The sequence below is a fragment of the Emys orbicularis genome, chromosome 1 (genome assembly GCF_028017835.1).
Source record: "Emys orbicularis isolate rEmyOrb1 chromosome 1, rEmyOrb1.hap1, whole genome shotgun sequence".
Classification (NCBI taxonomy): Eukaryota; Metazoa; Chordata; order Testudines; family Emydidae; genus Emys; species Emys orbicularis.
Window position 1 is genome coordinate 154,500,890 of NC_088683.1, and position 26,581 is coordinate 154,527,470.

Genomic DNA, 26,581 nt, shown 5'->3' on the forward strand with positions numbered 1-26,581 from the left:
CGCGCAGCACCACCCCACCACTGCTCCGCCTGGGGAGGCAGCTCAGTACATCGGATCCCCCAACGCGCATGCGCGGAATGTGTGCATCCTCTGTGGGGGGCTAGTGTAGCGCATGCGTAGCAGCGGGGGCAGGAGGAGCGGAATCAGCGTTGTCTGCTGCTGCCGTTGCCGTGCTTGGCTCTGCTCGGGGGCCTGGGCGGGGGGAGCGGAATGAGCCGTCACCTGGCTCGGCCTCGCGCACGCTGGGCAACCGCCGCCGCCCGCCGGCGACCCTCCTGCCGCCGCGGGGTTTCCGGCGCCCAGTAGTTACCGCCGCGGAGCGGCCCCGGAATCCGCCTGCCCGGCCCCGCGAGTCCGGCATGTGGCCCAGTGGGTGCGGGGGGCGCCGGCGCAGCCCGGCCTTTCGCCGCTGAGCCGGTCGCTGCATGGCCGCGCCGGGGGTGGCTGTGCCGTGACCGAGCGGCCCGGGGCGAGGAGCAAGGGGACGGTGCCTACTGAGCCGGCTGTGGGGAAGCCAAGGGCGGACGCCCCGGCGGTTGGATCGGCGCACGGCTCGGTGAGAGCTGAAAAGCTCCGGTTTGCCGCTCTCCGGCTGCCCCGGTCCTGGCTGGCGGATATGAGATGATATAAACTCTCCGGTCTGCTGTTAGAGGGACAATGACCACCCCCGCTCTGCTGCCCCTGTCTGGGCGTAGAATCCCCCCCCTGAACCTTGGGACCTCCTCCTTCCCCCACCACAGGGCTACCTTGAGACTGTCCGAAAAATTTATCCTTCTCCTCATTCTTAGTGCCTTCATCACCCTCTGTTTTGGAGCATTCTTCTTCCTCCCGGATTCTTCCAAACACAAACGCTTTGATCTGGGTTTAGAGGATGTGTTAATTCCTCACGTGGATACCAGCAAGGGGGGCAAAAACCTTGGAGGCTACTTGATCCACGGGCAAGGACACGATGAGCACAGGCACAGGTATAATGTATACACATGGTTTTGTTTGTTTCACGTAAGAAAACAATGCCTGATCTTGCTGTCATTTGAGTTACTATAAGTGGGAATAGGATTTGGTCCAAAGGAAACCTAGTAAAGAGGACTGCGGTTGGCCTACTGTGTAATGTGGTTTTCCTTTTGCCGTTTCCAGGAAAATGTAGCTCTACCTAGATGGCATAATTTTCTTCTGACAAATGTAAAAGTCACGGTTGCTTAATCATGGCTGAAAGGGATACTGTAATGTAAGGAGCATAGTGACTTTTGGGTGGGCCCACAAGTGGAGAGTCACCTCATATAGCCTTGCTCTCATGAACATGAAATATCCATAGTATTTATTCTCTGTATGTCTTTCTGCTTCTGAGTTCTTTGTGCCTCTCCCCATACCTGTCTTCCCCAAGCTGCTACATGTGATGCTGTTTGGGGTCCCTTAGCTCCTGGGCCCTTGTCCACCATGATTCTGTCTCCTTCAGGCTCTCAACCCCTGGCCCTAATTTGTGCTGCTGTTTTGGACAGGTGGCAGTAAGCCAGGTGGTTGCCTTTTCTCCCTGTTTTAGCTTCCTAACTATCTCAGCAGAGCAAGAGAAGTAACGTGAGAGAGAACCTGCAGCTATGAGAACAAACTGAGGTGGCAGCGATTGGGATTTTTCTATTGATGGTCACTAGTGGAGGGACACCATAATTAAACACTCGAACTGAACTATTAGTGCTGACTGGTCTAGGTGGACTCGGGCTCTCTGCAGCATCAGGTCTTTATGCAGTATAGAGTTGGGTTAGCTCAAGTTAGCTCCCAGACATGGATTTTGTAGAAAAACTAGCTTTACAAATAATCAGAAATTTTTTTTATTTTGAAATTTTCAGATGAGTTTTTGAGTACACTTATAAAATAATTCTAATAATAATAATCCTAAAAAAATTAGTAACAGTAACAGAATTAACATAAGAACATAAGAAAGACCGTACTGGGTCAGACCAAAGGTCCATCTAGCCCAGTATCTGTCTACCGACAGTGGCCAATGCCAGGTGCCCCAGAGGGAGTGAACCTAACAGGCAATGATCAAGTGATCTCTCTCCTGCCATCCATCTCCATCCTCTGACGAACAGAGGCTAGGGACACCATTCTTACCCATCCTGGCTAATAGCCATTTATGGACTTAGCCACCATGAATTTATCCAGTCCCCTTTTAAACATTGTTATAGTCCTAGCCTTCACAACCTCCTCAGGTAAGGAGTTCCACAAGTTGACTGTGCGCTGCGTGAAGAAGAACTTCCTTTTATTTGTTTTAAACCTGCTGCCTATTAATTTCATTTGGTGACCCCTAGTTCTTGTATTATGGGAATAAGTAAATAACTTTTCCTTATCCACTTTCTCAACATCACTCATGATTTTATATACCTCTATCATGTCCCCCCTTAGTCTTCTCTTTTCCAAACTGAAGAGTCCTAGCCTCTTTAATCTTTCCTCATATGGGACCCTCTCTAAACCCTTAATCATTTTAGTTGCTCTTTTCTGAACCTTTTCTAGTGCTAGAATATCTTTTTTGATTAAAAAACAAAAACCTCTTAAGCTTACAGTGTTTCTTTGGGAGTGGTGTGAAATAGGTTCCCTCTTCTGCCTACGATAAGAGTTCTGTAAAGGTGATTTGTGCCAGCTTTTAAAAAATGGGATTGTCCTTTTTTGTTACTGTGTGGTATATAAAGGCAATCTGAATATTGGGGTATTTCCCACCCTGGTTTGTGCCTTATGTTAAAAATATCAGCAGTGTTAAGCCTGATTATTCTCTGCTATTTATGGAGGACCTGTTAGACATCTTGGAGTACATTTATTATGATTTCTGATGCCTTACTTGAAAGGGCACAGGTGCTGAATATTTAACAAAGAATTAATTTCTCGAAAATGTTAATTAGCCTCTACTGTTAAATGCTACACAAAACAGTTCTAGACATTGACTAAGCCTCATAATTACATATGTAAGAAGGTTTTACAGGTTGCCAAACCCCTGATGGCAACTAATCATGAACAGGAGCCAGTGTCCCTCTGCTTTGGCTTCAACGGTCTGGGTTATTAGCTGCTAACTGGTGTCAGGAACCCTACCATACCGTCTTTGTGGTTTCAACTATTCCTGTCTATGTACTTACCCATATGACTTGCCTGATACCTTGTAGATATACTCTTCTAACACCACTGTAATGGCTGAATCAGTGTACATTTTATTTATAAGGGAAGTACAGAGGAAGCATATAAAGGGAAGGGGAAGATGGATTTGGAGTGGGTATATCAGTAATATCATACAATACACAAGTAACACAGCTCCAGGGTGGATTTCCCTGGATTCATGAGTCCAGTTTATTCCATGCTAATGGGCTCTGTAACGTGGAGGTGCCCATATATTTTGAGTCATTGCAGGTCTGAAGCTGTTTGAGTTTGGTGAGGTGTTGAGGGTGCTAATTCGCTTGGGGGACTAACCTTTGCAGCAGCAATAGGTGTTCTCAGTGGGAAAAGGCCCAACACGGAGGGAGCTTTCTCGGTGTTTCCAAGACCAGTTGCTCTCTCCTAGAGTAGTTCAGCTAACCCCTTTCTGGGCAAAATAGGCAAACCCCAGGCAGACAGAGACCGCCAGGAGATTACCTGAACTCCCCTCAGGCAGGGCTGTCCTCTCATCCCCAATCCAATTGGCTTCCATCCCACAGGGTTCACCTTATCACAATGCTCAACACCCTTGTCAAGGTGAACACACCCATCTCTCCACACCCCATCTCTCAACTACCTGGCCACAAGCTTGGCTCCCTTTTTTGTCAGACCCATTAACCCAGTTATGTTTACCTTGTGCTGTTTTGTGTCTCGTGATTCTATTGTTTCCCAGTCACCATGATCTTCTAGGACAAACATGATTTGCATTTCTAAAGTAGACAAGCCCAATGAAAAGCTGTGTCACACATTTTTGAATTGCATGATGCCTTCTAGTGGCTGGCCTATAGAAAGGAAAAGAAACTTGCTATTGCTAAAAACTAATAGATTTTTGGCATAGCTTTTGGAGCTAGCTGACCAGGTTGTAGTTCCAGTTCCCTGTGCATGTGATCTCCCCACCCCTTCAACATAGAAGATATCTATCTGAAGACATATAATCAGTTCAGTAGTGATATCACAAAGGAAATTATTATGGTTGTGCCAACTTTGGCTTTATATGTGGAGTACCTGTAGATAGAGGTAACTTTTCAATTATGTTCAAAGTAGACTTCAGTCAGTCTACACAGGCACTGTCCACACTAGAGAAACTTGGCATGCTAACCCTTGTGTGCCTTAACTTTCGCTCTAAGCACTAAATACTTCTAGTGATGCACAAGCTTTACATCCTATTTTTGGATTACATTTGATTTGACATACCAGCATGGACAGGGATCACAAAACTCAGTCATAAGTGATACTTTAAGTATGACTGGGTTGCTGAAGGGACAGAATGTCCCTCATCAGCTGTTATTGCCTCAGTTTGTGTTAGAAATTTGCCCCTTCTGTGGTGAGTTGGAGAGAATCCTAAGGTATCACCTGTACCCTGCTGGAGGTGCTTCAGGATAGCACCAAAGTGCCATGTAGAAAAGGAGAGGATGGGCTCTGTTAACGGGCAGAGAAACAGGTCGAAGAGCTGGGCTATGAGACACCAGACACAATGAGAATTTTCAGGAACCCTGGATCTTCAGTCGGTGTCCAAGCTGATTTGGGTGAAGGAGGAAACAGGATGAAAGGTCCTCTGTCTGGTATGTAGCTTATAAAATGTAATGACAGATTGATGTTGGAGGCTTGGTGGCTGAGGGAAGAATATTTTGTAAGAATGATGGTGTGCATTCATACTGATCTTGGATATGTAATGCAGTTCTCTACATATGTAATGGAGATTCTTGTTAATCTTTTCCCTCCAGTATGTGAATAACTCACTCAGCAAGTCCTCCAACCTTGCAATCAAATTTTGGGACAGTGCACATTTCTTTCCACCCAGATGGAACCTTGCACAGCCTTTCCATTCAGAGGCAGTCCTTTGATATCAGAGGTGCAAATGATCCTCATTGGTCTTCATGCTTTCTGAGATGGGACCATAAACAAAGACGTTCTTGAAGGTCCTGTTAGTTTATTTAGAGCTGCAATCTCCTGGGCCCCCTATCTTTATTCCATTAATCAGTTAAAATAGCATCCCCTGCTCACTTGTAATTTTATCTGTGTTTTTGTGAATTATTTGTCTCTGGTCCAGGAGAAGTGTCTTACAAGAATACATTTAGAATCTGAAACAGAACTGTGATTGTACTTTTAGTCTCATTCTTTGGTATTTCAGGAAATGGATGGGCTGTTGCTATGGTTATTAACACTTTTTAATTTCTTGTTCTTCGTTTCAGTGCTACTCAGGCAGGATGGGTGTCTCAAAGTATTCATAGGGTCAAGTTAACTGGATTCACAATGTTGGAAAGGCACATAAATCTCTGGTCTAGGAAAAGGGGAAGCAGAAAAGGCTGCTACTGGACATGTACAGAGACATGAATAGAAACCCTGAACACATGTACAGTTTGAAAAGTGTGTGTGTGGGGAAGCTCGCCTTTTAAGAGACAGGACAAATTCAGAAATCATACGGGACTTCTGGAATGAGACACATGCACGTGAATGACGGCTAGACTATTCCAAATGGAAATCTTTAATGCATGCCTGAGGACTCGGGAAAGAGTGACAGTTGTGTAAACTCAGCAACAAGCTGATACCCAATACCACAGTTTACAAGTAGCTATCTATTGGGCTGCTCCTTACCAAGTCCTTCAGAGCCATTACAAAGTCGCTTCACTCCTTTACAAGATTGATTTCAATTTTCCTTTCCACAAAATGAGGCATTTTATTAACTCTTTCATTGATATGTCTATTGCCACCTAATAGTAGAAATGAGTTAACTTGTTTTGATATTGTAGTTGTCTTGTGACCTCTTGTGTTAATTAAATGTCTTGAAGGCCTCTCTAATTTGAACATCAATCATATTCTTATTAAATTCATCAACTGATTCCTCTAAATGCTCCCTCACCAAACTCTTTGCAGTTCGAAAGCTTGTCTTTCACCAGCAGAGGTTAGTCTAATAAAAGATATTTTTACCCACCTTGTCTTTCAAAATGACTAAGTCACTACTACAGCAGGAAATATATAAATGTATGCAAATAAGAGTATAATCACACCAGCACAACATCTCAAAGCCACTTCAGAGCAGCAGCTGGCCTATCGCTGTCAACAGTGCAGTCTTTCAGAAACACATTCATATTACAGATTGAGAGTGGGATAATTATTAAAAACAAATGTATTACAAAAGGACAAACCCAGCACCAGTGTGGCATTAAAACTGCAAGTATTGTAAGGGCTCATCTACATGGTGCAGCAACGTGTACTATAGGGAAGTGATTTTGAAAGCTCACTAATGTGTGATAGTGTTAGTGCCTGGGAGGTTGGGGAGTGGTGTGGGATTACAATGTGCTACACAACTCTCCTCTGGGCCTGATCCCCAAAAGATGTGAGTCTGTTACAGTCCTTAGCAGTACAGCCTGGCTTTCTATCTGAAGCTGTAGAGCCATGCTTTCAGCTATGTAGTCCCTAGTTCACTTCCTGTTCACAGAAGTCAGCATCCTTGTCATATGTCATGCAAAATGTGTCAAGCTGATACTATAACTACTTCATTAGTCACTGAACAGTTATGGGTTAACTGTCATCTTCATCTTTTATTATCCTGAAAAGACACTTCTCCATCTTCTTGCTCACTGTATAGTTATTTGTATTACATTAGCACCTAGAGGCTCCATTGTTCTAGGCACCGTATAAACAAATAAAAATGTTATCAGAAACTTCCAATCTTTTTTAGGTGGTCTAGTAAAATATAATAGCTTATCCATCTTGTGTCTCTATAATCTTTGTTTTGTCCTTTTACCTCTTGTCTAAAACTAAGAAATGGGTAGGGTGATAACACAATCTGTTCATTAGTGTCTCTGAATCTGCCTCTCCATGTTTGTATAGTCAGAAAATGATTTAATTAGCCACGATAAAAGTGGGAAGGCAGGGTCACCTGGGAACACAATGGTCTTTTTGGTGTTCAGCTTTTAAAATTTGACTAATTTTTTTTACTTAAATCAATAGATGGATTGTGTGTACTGAGTTGTGTTACTTGAATCGGTATAACTGTGAAGTGAGCTAATTAACTTAAACTAAATACACCCAAATGACTAAAGGTAGTGACACCTAGAAAGACAAAGGGAAATCAGGATAAAATAGACACATGATTAGAAATGCCCCTTATGTTTACAGTTCTGTTCAGATTCATTAATTTGGAATGTAATTGTTTATGTTCAGAAATTGGTCAGAATGGTTTTCACCTTGCTTGCTTGCATGATTTTATAAAAGAGATATTGCATGTATCTGAGAAACAGGAACCCTTGGTTCATTTTTGTTTTCTTAGGCTTATATTGTTTGTGTGAATGTGAAAATGCACAGCCAAGGTTTGTGATTTCACTCTTAAGAGATTGAGTATGCCTTTTAAGAAAAGGAGGGGATAAAAACTCTTAGGAATTTTTGAGAGGTCAATTAGGTTCCTATATTTACTGTAATTTTGCTATTCATAGATTTTTTATTTTTTATTTTAAAGGCTAGAAGGGACCATTAGATCACCCAGTCTGAACTCCAGTATAACACAGGCCACTTACCCCTTTACTGAGCCCAATAATTTGTTTGACTGAAGTATATCTTCCAGAAAGATATCCAGTCTTGTTTTGAAGACATCAAAAGATGGAGAATGCACCAGTTCCTTTGGTAGTTGCAGTTGTTCATCAGTCTCACTATTCAATGTGTACCTTTTTTCTTCTAATTTGAATTTTTTGGCTTCAGCTTCCAGCCATTGATTCTTGTTGTGCCTTTCTCTGCTATGTCAACCCTTTAGCAGCTGGTATTATTTCCCTGAGAAAGCACTTAATAAAGTCACCTTTCAAAAAAAGAGTGAGCTCTTTAGGTCTCTCACTGTAAGGCAGCCCTTGCATAGTTTTTGTGGCTCTTCTCTGTACCCCGCCAGTTTTTCAAAATTCTTTTTAAAATGTGGACCCCAGAGCTGGCTGCGATATACCAGTATTGGTTTTACAATATCCTATCCAGAGGTAAAATCATTTCGTTTACTGGTTTTATGTTGAAGATGCTCAGGTACTACAGTGATGGCTGGCAGTATAAAACGTTAAGATGGATAGTGAATTATTTTTTGTAAAGGTCCAAATTTCTTGGTCAAGGTCCAGACTCTAGAGAAAATAATAATAATAATAAAAAAAAACATAAGTAGTAAATAAAAAGATTTTGGGATCCATTCAGAAACATCTGGCAGTCTGGATTTGGCCCACTGTCTGCCTACTGATTCCCCCTGCCCTAAGATATACTGATTATAGGCAGTAGTGCTGCTGTAAACCCTTGTGCACAGCTTCACTGAAGTCAGTGGGGGGGCATCCTGGTTAGGTAAGTGTTTGCAGGACTAAACCCACAGATTTCTTGGATTAACTCTCTTACTCATTGGCATAATGTCTTAATATTAAAAATTAATCTTTGTATTCAATATAACAGAAGAACAAGCAGGCAAAATACACATGTACAAATAAGGGAAACGTCATCTTTCCTTGTGACATGAACAAAATGAAACACAGCATTCTTGAAAAAATCATATGGTGAAAGGAATTTCTTGCTATGTTTAAACTGCTGAGTATATAGAAAATAAGATTCAATTGAAAACTGTCATTTCTAAACCAGCTGTTTGTAGTAGTCGTTGAAGTGACATAATGTATGACACTAACAGCCTGGGAGACTATGGTATGAGATTAAATTAGTTTCCATCCAGGTTTAGCAGGGTTGCATTGGACCTTTCGGACTTTCAAACTTTAGTTTGTTAAACATCAGTTATAATCATGTTTCTGTTCTGTTGGCTAGGAAAAGTAACTTTACCCATAATTACAGAGACAAGGTGGGTCAGATAATGTCTTTTATTGGACCAACTTTTGTTGGTGAGAGACAGGCTTTTGAGTTTACACAGAGCTCTCTAATATCATGGGACTGACACGGCTACAACAACACTGCATATTTATCCATAACTGTCACTTTCAATGTGCGAGATAAGTAGGTGAAGTAATATCTTTTATTGGACTAATTTCTTTTAATGGAAGGGACAAGCTTTCAAGCTTCACAGAGCTCTTTCTCAGGTCTGGGGAAGGTAACCAGAGTGTCCAAGCTAAATACAAGGTATGTCAGATTGTTTAGCATTAGGGGTTCACATATGTTGTAGGATACCACTTAATGAAGTGGGGACAATTACAGGTTAGCAGGCAGTAGGGTGTGTTACAAATTGTTGTAGTGAGCTATAAAACCAGTGTCTCTGAGTTTAGTGTCTAGCAGAGTTATGAATTTAAGTTCCCAGACTAGTCTTCTGAATATGTTGTGCAGATTTCCTTTGAGGACGAGGACTGAGGGGTCAGAGATAGCGATTGCTTTGTAAAGAGTGATCACCCGTGGGTGACAGCGTTTTTGTCATCATTTTTTCATTCGAGAGCATAGCGACTGTCTGATTTCACCCACATAGTTGTTGCTGGGGCTTATGATGCACTGGATGAAGTACAGCACGTGTAGCGATAGGCATGTGTAAGACAGGTGGAACTTGAAAGGTGAGTTGTGGGGTTATTGATTGTTTTGGTGGTGGAGATATGTCTGCAGGTTTTTCATCTGTTCTGGCATGATCTGGTGCCACTTTGAGCTGGTGTGTTCTGGTCTGTGGGGAGCTTGCTTCTGATGATAAGCTTGGTGAGGTCGAGGGGCTTGTCTGGGTCAGAAGCAGGGGTTCGGGAAGGATTTTTTTTCAGGATGTCCTTGTCAAGTATGTGTTGTAACTGTTTGATATGTCTTATAGGTTCTAGTGTGGCATGAGAGGTGACAGCTAGGGGTATGTGGTCAGTGGGTTTTTTCTGTATTGACGTTTTTTCCCCAGGGTATTTGTATTCCCATATGCGATCTACTTCTCTGGTGCAGTCCTTGTATAGTGAAGGCATTTTAATTATGTTTAGTTGTGTATCCCAGACTTTCTCTTGGAGGAGAGTGGATGAATAAAAAATCCAATTTTTTTTTTTTTTTTTTTCAAAAAAAGTTGATAATTTAAATAACTTTTTTTAAAAAATCCTGTTTTAAAACGAAATCTGAGTTTAATACAAAATATATTTAGGCTTAAACTACTAATGTCTTAACACATTTAAATAAAAAATAAATATGCTGAAACCATGAGCCTCTATCTCAAACTTTGAGTTATGTGCTGCTTTTCTGCATAAAGATGTCTTCCTCTTCCCCCCTCCCTCCCCCCCCCCCCCCGAACCGAATTCTAACTTTTGAGGTCAAGCTTTATAAATGTGGCACAACAAATTGTGTACTGTATTAAGGGCTTGATCCTGGGGGGGACCCGGGGGCTGTGCTATTGGGTGCAAGAGCTTTGCAAAGTCATCACAGGCATTCTGACCTGGCCTCTGACTTCAGGAGACACCATCATGTTTCTTATCAAGACCATCCACTGAGCCCACTGGGTGGTCTTATTCCTATTTTATAGTTTCTCCCTATCTGATCTCTTATTGGCTCATTTATCAAATTATGGATATTTGACTCCACCCACCATGGAAATCTACTCTCCAGCTCATGGAAAAACACTGACTTGCCCAACAGTGTTCCCTCTAATTTTTTACATCCGTGTGTGGAATGAGTTTTGTTATGTGCATCTATATGGAGATGATGTGTGACACATCATCTTCATATGGGTGGACATAACAAAATTCATGTGGTGGGGGTGGGGCCGAGGGGTTCGGAGTGTAGGAGGGGGCTCAGGGCTGGGGCAGAGGGTTGGGGCACCGGGGGGAGGTGAGGGCTCTGGCTCGGGGTGCAGGCTCTGGGGTGGGGCTGGGGATGAGGGAGTTTGGGGTGCAGGCTGCCATGGGGCTGGGATGGGGGGAGAGAGGAGTCTCTCCCCTACCCCCCACCCCCCAGCTCTCTCTCACTGCAGCAGCTTGGGGATGGGTGAGAGGCACTTGTCCCCAGCTGTGGCAGCTCTGGCATACCTGGGCCAGGTTGGGCTGGGGGAGGGGCTCCTCTTCCCCTCCACCTGCGCAGCCCTTGAGAGCCTGCTGCGCAGCCATGCAGCTTACAGGGAACGTAGCTGCCCAGTGACTACCAGCTCTTGCTTTTGGATGGTTCTGGAGACTTTAAGTAAATTACTTTTCTCTGCCTTCTTGTGTGTGTACACAGACAAAGATACAAACAAATCCATTAATTTCTCAACTGCCTCTCTGTCTCTAAACAAATGAGATACTGCAGTGTAAAAAGCATGTGGGTTACAGGAGTAGAAGTCTTGGATTATTGTTAGTTGTTTTGTTTTTCTGGGAGTGGAGAGAGAGGGGTGGGTATAGGATGGGACTGGGGGAGTTATGTAACAAGGGGAAAGGAGCAGAGCATGCAACCAGAAAGGAGCAACACTGCTGTAAAAGAAGGATACTGTGGGAAGAAGGGACAACAGTCTTCAGAGTGCAGCAGTTGATTTCAACATGTGAGGACTGGAGGGAAAAAAACCTGCCATGGCTGCAGGTTGTAAAAGACCCTATTTGGGAATATTTTCAGGAAGTTCCTGTATCTCTGGGTAAAAAAGAAATGTGTCAAATGAAAACAGTGGAACAGAGAGATGCAAGGCTGAATTATCAGCGTGAAACAGCCCGAAAAATGCTCTTCAGAAGGCAATGACTAACGTTGATATGTGGACATGTCTGAACAATCTGGATCAAGAGGTTGGTAAACTTATTTTTGCACCATTCTTACGGACTGCCTGCCATGTTTTACTGTGCTAGTAAATGATCATTTAGATTATTCTCCTAAATATGTATTTTGGGTGGATTAATTACTTATGAATTTCAAAATGTTTATGTTCAAAAAAGTATTAATTAAATTTTTACAGTTGTTGCTGGACTTTTGAGATTTTTTTAATTGCTCAATATAATTAAACATCCTAGGTGAATTTCCTATATATAAGTAAAGTTTTATTAGCTTTTATGAATTTTACCATTTAAAGTCCCCCCCACCCCCTCCCAAGCTATTTGGTATGTTGCTAGAGATGAGCATTTAAATAGATATAGATCATCCTTATGACTTAATTATTTTCCCTATTAAACTTTGTTTAGAATAAATTATATAGTTTAAACAGTGGTACTAACAGCTGCAATAGGAGGAATCTTTATAATCTCATTTTTAAAGCAGTGCACTGAGGCCTGGTCTACACTAGGAGTTTGTCGAATTTAGCACCGTTACATCGAATTAACTCTGCACCCGTCCACACCACGAAGCTATTTAGTTCGACATAGAGGTCTCTTAAATTTGACTTCTGTACTCCTCCCCAACGAGGGGAGTAGCGCTAAATTCGACATGGCCATGTTGAATTAGGCTAGGTGTGGATGGAAATCGACGGTAATAGCTCCGGGAGCTATCCCACAGTGCACCACTCTGTTGACGCTCTGGACAGCAGTCCGAGCTCGGATGCTCTGACCAGCCACACAGGAAAAGCCCCGGGAAAATTTGAATTCCTTTTCCTGTCTGGGCAGTTTGAATCTCATTTCCTGTTTGGACATCGTGGCGAGCTCAGCAGCACTGGCAATGATGCAGAGCTCTCCAGCAGAGATGGCCATGCAATCTCAGAATAGAAAGAGGGCCCCAGCATGGACTGATCGGGAAGTTTTGGATCTGATCGCTGTGTGGGGCGATGAGTCCGTGCTTTCCGAGCTGCGATCGAAAAGATGGAATGCAAAGATCTACGAGAAGATCTCTAAAGCCATGGCAGAGAGAGGATACAGCCGGGATGCAACGCAGTGCCACGTGAAAATCAAGGAGCTGAGACAAGGCTACCAGAAGACCAAAGAGGCAAACGGACGCTCCGGATCCCAGCCCCAGACATCCCGTTTCTACGAGGCACTGCATTCCATCCTAGGTGCGGCCGCCACCACTACCCCACCACTGACCGTGGACTCTGAGGATGGGATATTGTCGACGGCCGGTTCCTCGGACATGTTAGCGGACGGGGAAGATGAGGAAGGAGATGAGGAGGACGAGGCAGTCGACAGCGCGTACAACGCTGATTTCCCCAACAGCCAGGATCTCTTCATCACCCTTACAGAGATCCCCTACCAACCGTCCCCAGCCGTTAACCCGGACACAGAATCAGGGGAAGGATCAGTCAGTAAGTGTTTTAAACATGTAAACATTTATTTTTAACAGAACAGGAATATTAACAATGGGTTTTTCATGATTAGTTTGCCCTAGGTGCTTAACGTTTCAGTCCTTGGCAGTGCAACTACTGAAAAAAAATCTAACAATGTCCGGTTTAGCATGATTGTTTTGCCCTAGGCGCTCTACTGTTTAGTCCCTGCCAGTGCAGCTACAGTAAAATCCGGTCTATATGTCGGGGGATAGAGCAGAAATCCTCCTGGGACATCTCTACGAAGCTCTCCTGGAGGTAATTGGAAAGCCTTTGCATCAGGTTCCTGGGGAGAGCGGCCTTATTGGGTCCTCCGTGGTACGAAATGTTTCCGCGCCAGGAGACAAGCAAGTACTCCGGGATCATTGCCTTGCAGAGCATGGCGGCATACGGCCCTGGTCTTTGCATGCTTTCCCGAAGCATCCTTTCTTTCTCCGTCTCTGAAATCCTCATCAGAGTGATGTCGCTCATGGTGACCTGCTTTGAGTTAGGTAGGGGAATGTTAGTATTGGGACTGCTTGCCTGTTCCTTTACAGAACTGTAACCGGCGGTTTACAGCCACGCGGTGGAGGTGGGAGAGGGGCAGCATACAGGGATCTTTCCCTGGGACAGCCGCAAGGGGGTGGGACAGGGGCACAGTTCATGCTTGCCGGATTGCTGGCAGCAGGGACTGGCACTGCTTTGAACGTGAAAGGAGGCCAGTGCTGCTATTAAAGTTTTAAGCAGCCACAAGCCTACGGCTTACCATGTCGGCCTGCTACACAAATTCCGCTGTCCTGCCCCGCTTCTCTGATCTGCACTGCAAGACCCCAGGCACTGAATGCAAAGGCCGAAAATTCGACCTTGTCCTGAGTGCGCATGTGATAGGTGCTGTGCATGGTCTTGTTCACAGAGAAAGACTATGTTCTTTGTTCACAACTAAATTTATCTTTCTGAGGAATTCACTCCCTTTTTCCCATCCCACAGCTGCGACTGTCTCCCGACCTAGCCTGGCATCACACTCCCAGAGGCTAGCGCAGATTAGGCGTAGGAAGAAGAGGACACGGGAGGACATGTTCTCGGAACTTATGGGCTGCTCCCGAGCCCAGGCAGCCCAGCAGACCCAGTGGAGGGAGAACTTGTCCCAAATGCACCGATCACACATGGAACGGGAGGAGAGGTGGCGGCAGGAAGACCAGCAGGTGACTCAAACGCTGCTTGGACTAATGAGGGAGCAAACGGACACGCTCCGGCGCCTTGTGGATGTTCTGCAGGAACGGAGGCAGGAGGACAGAGCCCCGCTGCATTCTCTCTAACCACCCTCCCCCGCCACAAAGTCCCATACCCCCCTCACCCAAAGTCCCAAGAAGGAGGGGCGGCAGAGTCCGTGAAAACTCTCACTCCACCCCTGCAGACTGCTCAAGTACCAGAAGGCTCTCATTCCCCAAAATTTGATAAGTCCTTTCCTTCCCGCCTCACCCAAGCCCCCATCCCAGTTTCATCCCCCAGTTTCATGTGTAGTTGCTAATAAAAAATACGTTTCTGTTAATTACAGTTTCCATCATGTTCATTTAGAGGAGAGTCTGTCTGAAGGGGGGGAAGGGGGTTGGTAATTGGACAGGACAGTCACCTTTAGCAGGGTACAGAGGCGGGGGCAGGTTCAGCAGCAGGGCACACTCACATTGCAGTCACTAGTTACCCTGGTCAGTCTGGGAGGTGGTTTTCATGTTCTGTGTGTGGGGTGGGGGCTATGTGACTTTGTGGCGGGGGAGGGCGGTTAGAGATCTTATGCAGCGGTCCTTATCCTGGATCACAGAGCCACGCAGCAGGGGATCTGTAACCATCCTCCCCCTGCCACAAAGTCACATAGCCCCCACACACAGAGTCCCGAACAGGAGGGGTGGCAGGCTCCGTTGAAACAACCAATCCACCACTGCGGAGCCTGTCATTCCTGGAGTTTAGAAGCGTCCTTTGCATCACTACACTACACCCGCTCCCCACCACAGTCTGTGTCCCAGGTTCAACACTTTACCGAGAAAACAGTAATAAAGAAAACTGTGTTCATTAACAAAATTCAAGTGATTTTATTTTTAAACGTGTGTTGGAAGGGGGGGAACGGGGTATGTAACTGGAGAGGATAGTGAACATTTACTGGGTAAAGAAACGGGGGCAGGTTCAGCTTCTCTGTAAACAAACTTAATAGTCACAGGTTACCCTGCTCACTCAGGAACCTAGCTTTCAAAGCCTCCCGGATGCACAGTGCGTCCCGCTGGGCTCTTCTAATCGCCCGGCTGTCTGGCTGGGCGTAATCAGCAGCCAGGCTATTTGCCTCAACCTCCCACCCCGCCATAAAGGTCTCCCCCTTGCTCTCACACAGATTGTGGAGCACACAGCAAGCTGCAATAACAATGGGGATATTGGTTTCGCTGAGATCAGAGCGAGTCAGTAAGGTTCTCCATCTCCCCTTGAGACGTCCAAAAGCACACTCGACCACCATTCTGCACTTGCTCAGCCGGTAGTTGAAGAGTTCTTTTTCAGTGTCCAGGGCGCCAGTATAGGGCTTCATGAGCCAGGGCATTAGCGGGTAGGCTGGGTCCCCGAGGATGACTATAGGCATCTCCACATCCCCAAGAGTTATTTTGTGGTCCGGGAAGTAAATCCCTTCCTGCAGCCGTCTAAACAGACCAGAGTTCCTGAAAACACGAGCGTCATGAACCTTGCCCGGCAATCCGACGTTGATGTTTGTAAAACGTCCCCTATGGTCCACCAGTGCTTGCAGCACCATTGAAAAGTAGCCCTTTCGGTTACTGTACTGGCTGGCCTGGTGGTCCGGTCCCAGGATAGGGATGTGAGTTCCATCTATAGCCCCACCGCAGTTTGGGAATCCCATCGCGGCGAAGCCATCTATGATGACCTGCACGTTTCCCAGGGTCACTACCTTTGAGAGCAGTACCTCAACGATTGCGTTGGCTACTTGCATCACAACAACCCCCATGGTAGATTTGCCCACGCCAGAGTGGTTCGCGACTGACCGGTAGCTGTCCGGCGTTGCAAGCTTCCAGAGGGCTATGGCCACTCGCTTCTGGACAGTCAGGGCTGCTCACATCCGGGTGTCCTTGCGCTTCAGGGCAGGGGACAGCAACTCACAAAGTTCAAGGAAAGTCCCCTTACGCATGCGAAAGTTTCGCAGCCACTGGGATTTATCCCAGACCTGCAGCACTATGCGGTCCCACCAGTCCGTGCTTGTTTCCCGGGCCCAGAATCGCCGTTCCACAACATCAACATGACCCATTGCCACCATGATGTCCTCGGCGCGGGGTCCCGTGGTTTGTGACAGGTCTGTGCCACTCTCAGACTTCAGGTCCTCACCGCGCTGCCGTAGCCTCCTCGCCCGATTTATCTGCATCTGCCTCTGGGAAAGGTGGATGATAAGGTGCGAGGTGTTGACAATGGCCATAATTGCAGCGATCGTCGCAGCGGGCTCCATGCTCGCAGTGCTATGGCGTCCGTGCTGTCACTGACCAGAAAAGTGCGCAAACTGATTTCCCGCTGGCGCTTTCAGGGAGGGAGGGCGGGAGTGACGGTTGGATGACGACAGTTACCCAAAACCACCCTCGACACATTTTTCCCCCCAGAAGGCATTGGGGGCTCGACCCAGAATTCCAATGGGCAGCGGGAACTGTGGGATAGCTGCCCACAGTGCACCGCTTCCAATGTCGACGCTTGCCCCGTTAGTGTGGACTCACAAAGTCGAATTACTGTCCTTAGTGTGGACACACACGTTCGACTTTGTAATATCGATTCCACATATTCGATTTAAGTAAAATCGAACTACTCTCGTAGTGTAGACATACCCTGAGTAATACTCACTGAGAGTGACTTTTTTCACCCTTGTGTGTCAGGGTCCACCTTAGCTATAAGGGGTTATGAATATCCATGATTTACAATGTCAGGGTCATCTGCTGGTACCAGCAGCAGTGTTGCAACTAACCATACATCAGGCAGTAAATTACCTATATCAAAAAAAACAAAACAGAAAAAACTTTTTTCATTATCCTGTAAAACCACAGATTAGTTCGTAATCAGGACCAGCAAATTCCAGCAAGACTCTATAAATGCAAAGATTGCTTTGTCCATTTACGCAACACATTCTTCCTTTCTTCTTGTCTGGAAAAAAGAGTTGGGGCTGTTGATCTTACAGAAATAATTGATACATCAGGAAATGTACATACAGCAGAATACTTTAAAAATAGCAGTAAAAGCTATAGCAAACTGTTAACAAAAATCTGTGTCTGCTTTTTCACAGACGATGCTGTAAATGTAGCAAAGATGAGAAGAAATCTAGAGGAAGATAATGAAGGGAACCTGAAACTTATAACACAGAGGAGCAGAGCTCATTTCTTGCATCTTTTAGCCAAAGAATTAAATATAAGTTTAGTAGTAAAGGAAAATGTTGTTGAATTTGCAAAATACTTCCGTAACACCACATTGCTCAGGTTGACTGAAGAGAGCAGGATTAATTCTCCAAGAAGTCTGTTGGAGTGGTTGATTGTTTTGAGCTATTTATTAAGAACTAGCCCATTCCGATGAGAATTTGTGAAGAAAATCATGACAATATAGATAGATGGTATCCAAAGTAGTCAACATTGGACTAATGAGAAATGTAGAAGATTGGTTTCAGTATAGTCAGCTTACTTCCATAGCTTTGGACAAACTGCAGAAAGATTGCCGCTATATTGTTGATGCCTCTGAAATTTGCAAAGAACTTTGAGACATTGTTATCCAACAAAAAAGTTAAATTGCAGGCAGTAAAGAAGCAGATGGATCAGTCACTTACCTCACCTCATTTTCTTGCCAGTATTCTCAGTCTAGAGTACTAGGGTAGATGCCACACTGATGAAGAAGATGCTGCTATGACATGGGCATCTAATACCTATCAATCATGCCAGCCATAATTTTGGGGCTGGGCATGAAGCATTCAAGCAATACATGTTTGTTGATATTGTTTTATAGAAAATCATACCAATGAACTGATGGAGGTCACTAGCTAAGCACCTGGAACCAGAGTTTGTTGAAGTTCTAAATCAGCTTTTGACAGCAGTAGCCTCTTCTGCAGGCACAGATGGACTATTTTCTTCATTTGGACTAATTTATGCAGAGTTGAGAAATCGCTTGGGAATTAGATAAGTTTTCCTGCTTTTTCTTCTATTTCAGTTAATGAATAAAAATGAAGGGGGGGAGGTGTCTTGAAATTTTCTGGTTTGAAAAGTTTGAAGGACAGCCTAAATAACTTACGAGACTGTTTCATTTTCTAGAGACTTACGTGATTAGGAACCACAGTTGCCAACCTTCACGTGATAAGTAAGCACCCCAACTTTCACAATAAGCCAAAAATCTGCGAGTTTGGCATGTCTGTCAGGAACTTAAGCTCCAGTCACTTTCATTTAGGCATATTTGAGAATTTTTCCAGGCTGACCTAAATGATCAGTTTAATTCACTGACTACAGTTAACTCCTCTGTTTAATAAATAATTTAGTTGCAAATGTGAAAAATATTTTGATAAGAATAGTTTGTATCCAAAACATTTTAAAGTTGTTTAATAAGTAAATTTAAATGCTGTTTTGTGTTTAATTAAATTCATTACTATCCTAATGCAGCTTGACAGAAATCATGAGCACAAAGATAATTATCTAGTAAATAATACATCATTTGCCATTTTCTGATGTATTAAAATGTATAAGAATCTGAAAATATTAAGATATATAATTGTTTAAATGTATATAGTTATAGTGTACTCTCCAAAGTTGAAAAACTGCATACCAAATTTAGCATAAAGGCTCTATTTAGTTGTAAATCAACATGTTTTAATGGTTATATCAAGCAACGAGAATGCACCTTTTTCAGAAAATGACTGACATACAAATGGAAAAGTTGATTGAAATAGATTTAAATCAATATTTTCTACTTGCTGATTTAAATCAGTCCACCCTGGTTCAGAGCAAATTCTGTGTATCTGACTACCTGGCAGTGGATAATAGACTTCTTGGTGCCTTTGGGGTGTTTGCTGGATCTGTGGAAATAACTGTGGTGATCTGTGAGTTTCTTGTATATTGTTTTCTGTAGGGTTCCATTGTTGAATTGTGGTGTTCTGGAAGTTGATGCTGGAGTGGGAGTGTTCTAGAGAGAGTTTGATGGATGGGTAGTGGAGGTTGAAGTTGTAGTGGAAATCTGAGGGAGTTTAGTTCCTCTGTGCAGAGGGTGAAAATATCATGAATGTATCTCAGGTATATCATTGGTTTCATGGTGCGTTTTTCTAAATATTCTCCCTCCAGATGCCATGAAAAGGTTGGCATATTGGGAGCCATCCTCGTACCCATGGCAGTTCCCATGATTTGGACAAAGTTTTTGTTAAATGTGAAATTGTTGTGGGTGAGGATTACCTGGATGAGTTTGGCGATATCATTTTTCAATAGCTTTTTTTCTTGGTTTGTTTTCACTTTAGACAAATGCACAACCCAAGAAGTTGTAAACATTTTTCTCACAGTGTGTTCTATGTACAAGTGCCGTAATATTTTGGAGCACTAGGAGTAGTTGGATGTGATTCTCTTTGTAATGCACAAAAAATTCCAGATCCTATCATGCCCGCACCACAAAAATCCTGCTAATGTTTTTGTATCCAAGTTCCCAAATTCCAGTGCCTAAATACAGAATATGTTCAATTGCTCTGACTACACCAACAAGTTGTTGACAGTGCTGCAGATAGTTGGAGTGGAGGGACATGTTCTGTGTGTAAGCTTGGATGGATTAGATTTTTATTGATGAGTCAATTTCACCGTACACACACACACACACACACACACATATTTACATCAATAATAATCGAAATTCAAAGTAAGAAAAATGCTGTTTGAGAACTTAGAGTTTGATTTAAGGATATTTACTTTGAATATTTTAACATATGATGCTGACAGTTTTTCTTTTATCGGTTGTAAAGCTTTACCTTTTTGACAGTAGAGATTGCAGTTCATTCAGTAGTTAACTGCTCTCCCTTATTGTTTGATCACTCCCATAATTTCCTGCAACTGTGAAATTTTAAACTGATTAAAAATCAGAAAAAAATGCTTAAAAATAAACATTGCCATATCCATCAAAATCATAAAATAATTGAATTCTGACAAGCCTATCTATGTGTAAGTGGTGAAATTGGGGGGCTTTTGTGTAGAAAATTGGCATAAACCTGCAGTATCTGTGTTCTGCTGTCACTGTACCGCTTCCAAAGCAGATCAGGATATACCAGAGTCTTTGGGAATTTTTGTTGTAGGATTGGCAGTATATGTTCTGGTGGTGAAATTAAGGGGGCTTGGATGCAAAAATTGGTAGGGTCAAGCTTTTTCCTTTCCTTTAAACAGACAAATTTCTCCAGCAGTGTTGGAAACTTAGTTATAGCAGCACCAAGAACCTGAAAACGAAAACAACGAGGAGTACTTGTGGCACATTGGAGACTAACACATTTATTTGGGCATAAGCTTTCATGGGCTAAAACCCACTTCATAAGATGCATGGAGTGGAAAATACAGTACAAAGATATATATACACAGTACATGAAAAGATGGGAGAAGGCTTACCAAGTGTGGGGTCATTGCTAATGAGACAATTCAATTAAAGTGGGCTATTATCAACAGGAGGAAAATCACTTGTAGTGGTAATCAGGATGGCCCATTTCAAACAGTTGACAAGAAGGTGTGAGTAACAGTAGGGGGGAAATTAGCATGGGGAATTAGTTTTTGTAGTGACCCATCCACTCTCAGTCTTTATTCAGGCCTAATTTGATGGTGTCCAGTTTGCAAATTAATTCCAGTTCTGCAGTTTCTCGTTGGAGTCTGTTTTTGAAGTTTTTTATTGAAGAATTGCCACTTTTAAGTCTGTTGTTGAGTGTCCAGGGAGGTTGAAGTGTTCTCCGACTGGTTTTTGAATGTTATAATTCTTGACATCTGATTTGTGTGCATTTATTCTTTTGCGTAGAGACTGTCCGGTTTGGCCAATGTACATGCCAGAGGGGCATTGCTGGCACATATCACATTGGTTGATGTGCAGGTGAACAAGCCCCTGATGTGGTTAGGTCCTATGATGGCTGAACTTTGTGACTTTGTCCTCACCCACAACTATTTCACATCTGGGGACAATGTATACCTTCAAGTCAGCGGCACTGCTATGGGTACCCTCATGGCCCCACAGCATGCCAACATTTTTATGGCTGACTTAGAACAACGCTTCCTCAGTTCTCGTCCCCTAACCCTCCTACTCTACTTGGGCTACATTGATGACATCTTCATCATCTGGACCCATGGGAAAGAGGCCCTTGAGGAATTGCACCAGGATTTCAACAGTTTCTACCCCACCATCAACCTCAGCCTGGACCAGTCCACACAAGAGATCCACTTCCTGGACACTACAGTGCAAATAAGCGATGGTCACATAAACACCACCCTATACCGGAAACCTACTGACCGCTATACTTGCATACATGCCTCTAGCTTTCATCTAGACCACATCACATGATCCACTGTCTACAGCCAAGCTCTAAGATACAACTGCATTTGCTCCAATCCCTCAGACAAAGACAAACGCCTACAGGATCTCTGTCAAGCATTCTTAAAACTACAGTACCCACCTGGTGAAATGAAGAAACAGATTGACAGAGCCAGAAGAGTACCCAGAAGTCATCTACTCCAGGACAGACCCAACAAAGAAAGTAACAGAACACCACTAGCCGTCACCTTCAGCCCCCAACTAAAACCTCTCCAGCGCATCATCAAGGATCTTCAGCCTATCCTGAAGGACGCACTCTCACTCTCACAGACCTTGGGAGGCAGGCCAGTCCTCGCTTACAGACAGCCCTCCAACCTGAAGCAAATACTCACCAGCAACTACATACCACACAACAAAAACACTAACCCAGGAACCTATCCCTGCAACAAAGCCCATTGCCAACTCTGTCCATATATCTATTCAAGGGACACCATCATAGGACCTAACCACATCAGCAACTCCCATCTTTTCATGTACTGTGTGTGTGTGTGTGTGTGTGTGTGTGTGTGTGTATATATATATACACACACACACACTCCATGCATCTGATGAAGTGGGTTTTAGCCCACGAAAGGTTATGCCCAAATAAATTTGTTAGTCTCTAAGGTGCCACAAGTACTCCTCGTTTTTGCTGATACAGACTAACACGGCTACCATTCTGAAACCTGAAAATGAAAGTGATTTATAAACAAAAATGAAGCAGATTTTAAAATTTCTTCCCTTTTTAAAATAACTTGGAGTCTTAATAGTATTTTAGATAGCAATATCCCAACATGTTTTATGATCTGTCACATGTATTCAGTCCTACTGAAAGTTTGTAGAGTAAAATAACAAGCTAGACTGAAATCTGTCATTCCAAGTTTCTGATGAGGTTTTAAATCCCTCATTAAGCAGGTTTATCAAGGAAATCCTAGTAGCCTTAACTATTGCAGTGTAAATTTTCTAATCACGGTTGATGTGGGTACATCTTTTCCTCTTACCCTGTGATTGTAATTGCAAGGTCTTATTTTCATAAAGGCATCTATTCTGCTGTTGTCAGTTTCTGCTTAAATGGAAAGTGTCCACATTATTGATTATTTCATCATATTATAGTGGTTATTAAATTTTGAACTAACATTTTGGAGGGATTAATAAAGTACACCTCTAGCTCGATATATCGCTGTCCTTGGGAGCCAAAAAATCTTACCGCGTTATAGGTGAAACAGCGTTATATTGAACTTGCTTTGATCCACCGGAGTGCGCAGCCCTGCCCCCCTGGAGCGCAGCTTTACCGCGTTATATCCGAATTCGTGTTATATCAGGTCGCGTTATATTGGGGTAGAGGTGTACTTTGGACTTTTGGCAGTTTTTGAAGAGACATTATATGTAAAGAGTTGTTATATTCAATAGACAATGCTGTTATAATCAGGAGCTGTAGTGGTATTCTTCAGCATGACAGCTGGTCAGGGTGGGGAATGATAGTGGAGAGAGAGAGAATGTTTGTTTCTTAAAAAATTAAACATTCAAGTGAATTTTAATCATGCCTATGAAAGACATCTGATAAGTCCATAGCAGTTTATCCCCCTGCCCCAGGATTCTAATAGTATCTGATTAGAATTTCTAATTAATTTGATAGAGACGAGCATTTTTAAATAAGCACATAGGCACAGGTCTCAGGTTCAAATTAGTGTCCAGGGTGGATACGTTTGAAAAAATTAAATTTGTTTTAATTATATTGACCAAAATAGGCCCTAAAAAGTAAATTTTTAAAACAGTCATTGACACAAATCAGTCTAAATTATTGTTACTGATGCTGATGGATTCAGGTATTTTAAAATGTGATTTGTCAAAAATATAGTGTTTGAGCTTTTAGCTGCTGGGCTTATTTTATCAGAATTGGAAGTTAAGAGCAATAGAGGATGACAAATCATTCCTTTCTCACCCTTTAAAATACAACTAATATCTTCCGCCTAACCTGCATTTTACATTAGACATTCAGATTAGATACTCTTCTTCCTACTTATGACCTGCTGTAAATCATCCTCCTTATTTTCTTGGCTTCAGGGTCAGCTTTCCAAATTTTGAAGGATTTCTGTTTTGGCTTGAGTAGCCTCTTGAACCTTGATTGCCATTCAGCTATATTGGTTTGCTCCTTGTCTTTTTAGTCAGTACTACTCCTGTCTTCTGAGACTATTATTAATAGCATCCATGCCACATAAAAGGATTTTACTTTTAACGTAAGGGCCTCTTTGACTAGCAATCTCATTTTATTGAAATCTCCCTTACTGAAGTTTAGTGTCATTGTGTCACTTTTTGGTATTCCTATCAGCCTCTTGGATGTTCCCATACTTGCCTTCATGGAGTGCAATTGCAGATTAATTTAGAAAACGTTAAGCCAAAAATCTGCTGATTCTCTCAACAGGCAAAAAAGGGGAATTCTTCCTCCCTTTGTCTCTGTTCCTGTCTTGGCCGTCAGTTTCTTCTCTCTCCTTTTCCTGTCCACTCTCTGTCCCCATTGGCACCATGTCCCACTCACGTACTTCTTCCTCCTCCCCCCAGCTCCTTGTCCAATCTTCATGTCGTTTCACCTCATGCACCTCTGACTCCTTGTTCCAGTCTCTGCTGAGCCAGTTCTAGTTTTCCCCCTGCACCTCAGCTCCTCAGCAGATCTGTCTTCACTCCCCTCTCGCCGCCTTTCCCTTGCTCCGCAGGTTGCCAGTTCCAGTTTCTCTCTCCCCTTTGCCAGCCTCCACTCCCAATTTTATTCCTCCACCCTTAGGCATATTGTCCCAATCTATTCCACCCTCCAGTCCAGGTTGTCTTCCCTCTGCATTCAAATTGGTTAGCTTCCTCCTCCCACACTGTCTAGGCCCAATGGGGAGGACCTTTGAGAGAACAGGAGAGACAGGTTCTCTGCTCTGTAGTCCAGAGCTGCAATTGCAGGGACAATCCTGCTTCACAAGGATGAAATTGTTGGGGAATTTAGCTGCCGAAATCTAGGAAGTCTCTACTGAACATGTGCAAACTGTGATTTTATTTTTTCAAAAGCTAATAACTTGGTGAAATTTGGGCAAACTATCATGGGAATGGCAAAAGCATATCCCCGACTTAAAAGGCCACTGTACTGCTGAACTTTAAGTCCCTGCTCTGAACTCCAGCCCCCTGCAGAAAATTTGGAGAAAACTGTTTTTTGTAGCTTCAACCAAACCATTGTACTAAGGTGCTCTCATTTGAATGGGGGATGATCAAGGTTTAACTACCCATACCCTTATCTGGGAGATGTGTGACAGAGCACTGGTACAGATCCGGATTTCACGTACACTAAGGCTTGGTCTACACTTACCCCCCAATTCGAACTAAGGTACGCAACTTCAGCTACGTGAATAACCCTTCTGACCTTAAAGTCTATGAGTCTAATCCTTAAAAATCAGAATCCACTTTTTAGCAGTCTACACTACTGCCTAAAGAACCTTCCAGTAGATTATCATACTGACTGATAATGTATTCACAGAACTTTTGATAAAACTTTCAAACAATTGAAAGCAAAAAACAGCATCACCATAAAGCTGAAATAGTAAGTACACCACTAGGGTAGTAGTCCAATATAAGCATTCCCAAGGAAAGAGCTCTGATATTGTTTATTTAAACTTTTGCCACCAACAGTCACTAACTGCTTCCATTAATGGACCAGACTCCTGCATAAAGCAGTTACTAATACTATAGAATGCTATATACCAGGGTCCAGACTAAGGCAATTAGGGGGCTCTAGGCTCACAACAAAGCGTCTCCAATGACTCCATGTCCAAAGCCCCATCCCTGTGCCAGAGCCACACCTGGAGTGGCAATAGCCTCCCTCTCCTCCCCAAGAGACTCGAGCAGTGATATGAGGCCCATTGCCCTAAGGTATGTCTACACTGCACACTTCTGCAGGCAGCGTGTAGGGTATATACATGCATAGCTTCCCTAGTACAGGTATAAATAGAAGCATAGACCATGAGGCACAGCTTTGGCAAGTAAAGACCCAAATACATCCACTACATGGCGCTCTATTCGCCCAAACTGTGCCTCCCCATCTATATAGTGCCCCACTGCCTCCTCGCTGCTGGAGGCATTCACTGACATGTGTAGCTATATATATATATAAAAACAGTGTGGACGCAGCCTGCTTTTTGCTGTGGCATGTATCTACAAGTATACTACATGCTGCTGCCAATTGTGTACTGTAGACATAGCCCAAGAGTGCAGCAGGGACGCTTCCCCTTTAGGAACAGCAGGAGTGACAGCGAAGCTTCTTTTGTCCCCCCTATGCTCCCCAGTGAAGGAGTGGCAGCCAGGTGTGCCTCCACTACCTATCCCAGCAGCCAGAGTGTGTCTACTTGGATGGGTGGGCTGAAATTGCTGCACTCTTCATTCCAGCAGAGGTGTCTGTGTGGCAGAAGGGGGGAGGGAGTGGGGGTGTTAGCAGGGTCCTCCAAAGCAGTGTCTTGCTGTTAACAGCCCTTAAGATTCAGGGGGAAATGTATACCTGTCGGAGCTGTTGTTTCAGGCTGACTTCAGACTCAGGAACTCATCCCTCCATCAGTCATGCTCAGATCACATTTTAAAGCTTTCCTTCACAATTTTTTTTTTAAATGAAAGCTGAGATTGTGCCCTTGTCACATGGCCCCAGAAACTGAGTCCCTAGGCATGGGTCTATAGTGTCTATGCCTTAATCCAGCCCTATGCATAACCATCAGTCTGGAGGGAAACAAAGCTATA

At 43.6% G+C, this 26,581-nt stretch overlaps 1 protein-coding gene across 1 annotated transcript in view; it reads left to right on the top strand.

Annotated features, from left to right (window-relative positions):
- Positions 1-657: 657 nt before the first annotated feature.
- The window catches only part of MAN1A2 (mannosidase alpha class 1A member 2), a 333,986-nt gene continuing 308,062 nt past the window's right edge, over positions 658-26,581 (top strand). Inside the window, exon 1 of the mRNA XM_065408870.1 lies at positions 658-965. Coding sequence (XP_065264942.1) covers positions 658-965 — 308 coding nt within the window. The remainder of the gene's footprint in view (positions 966-26,581) is intronic.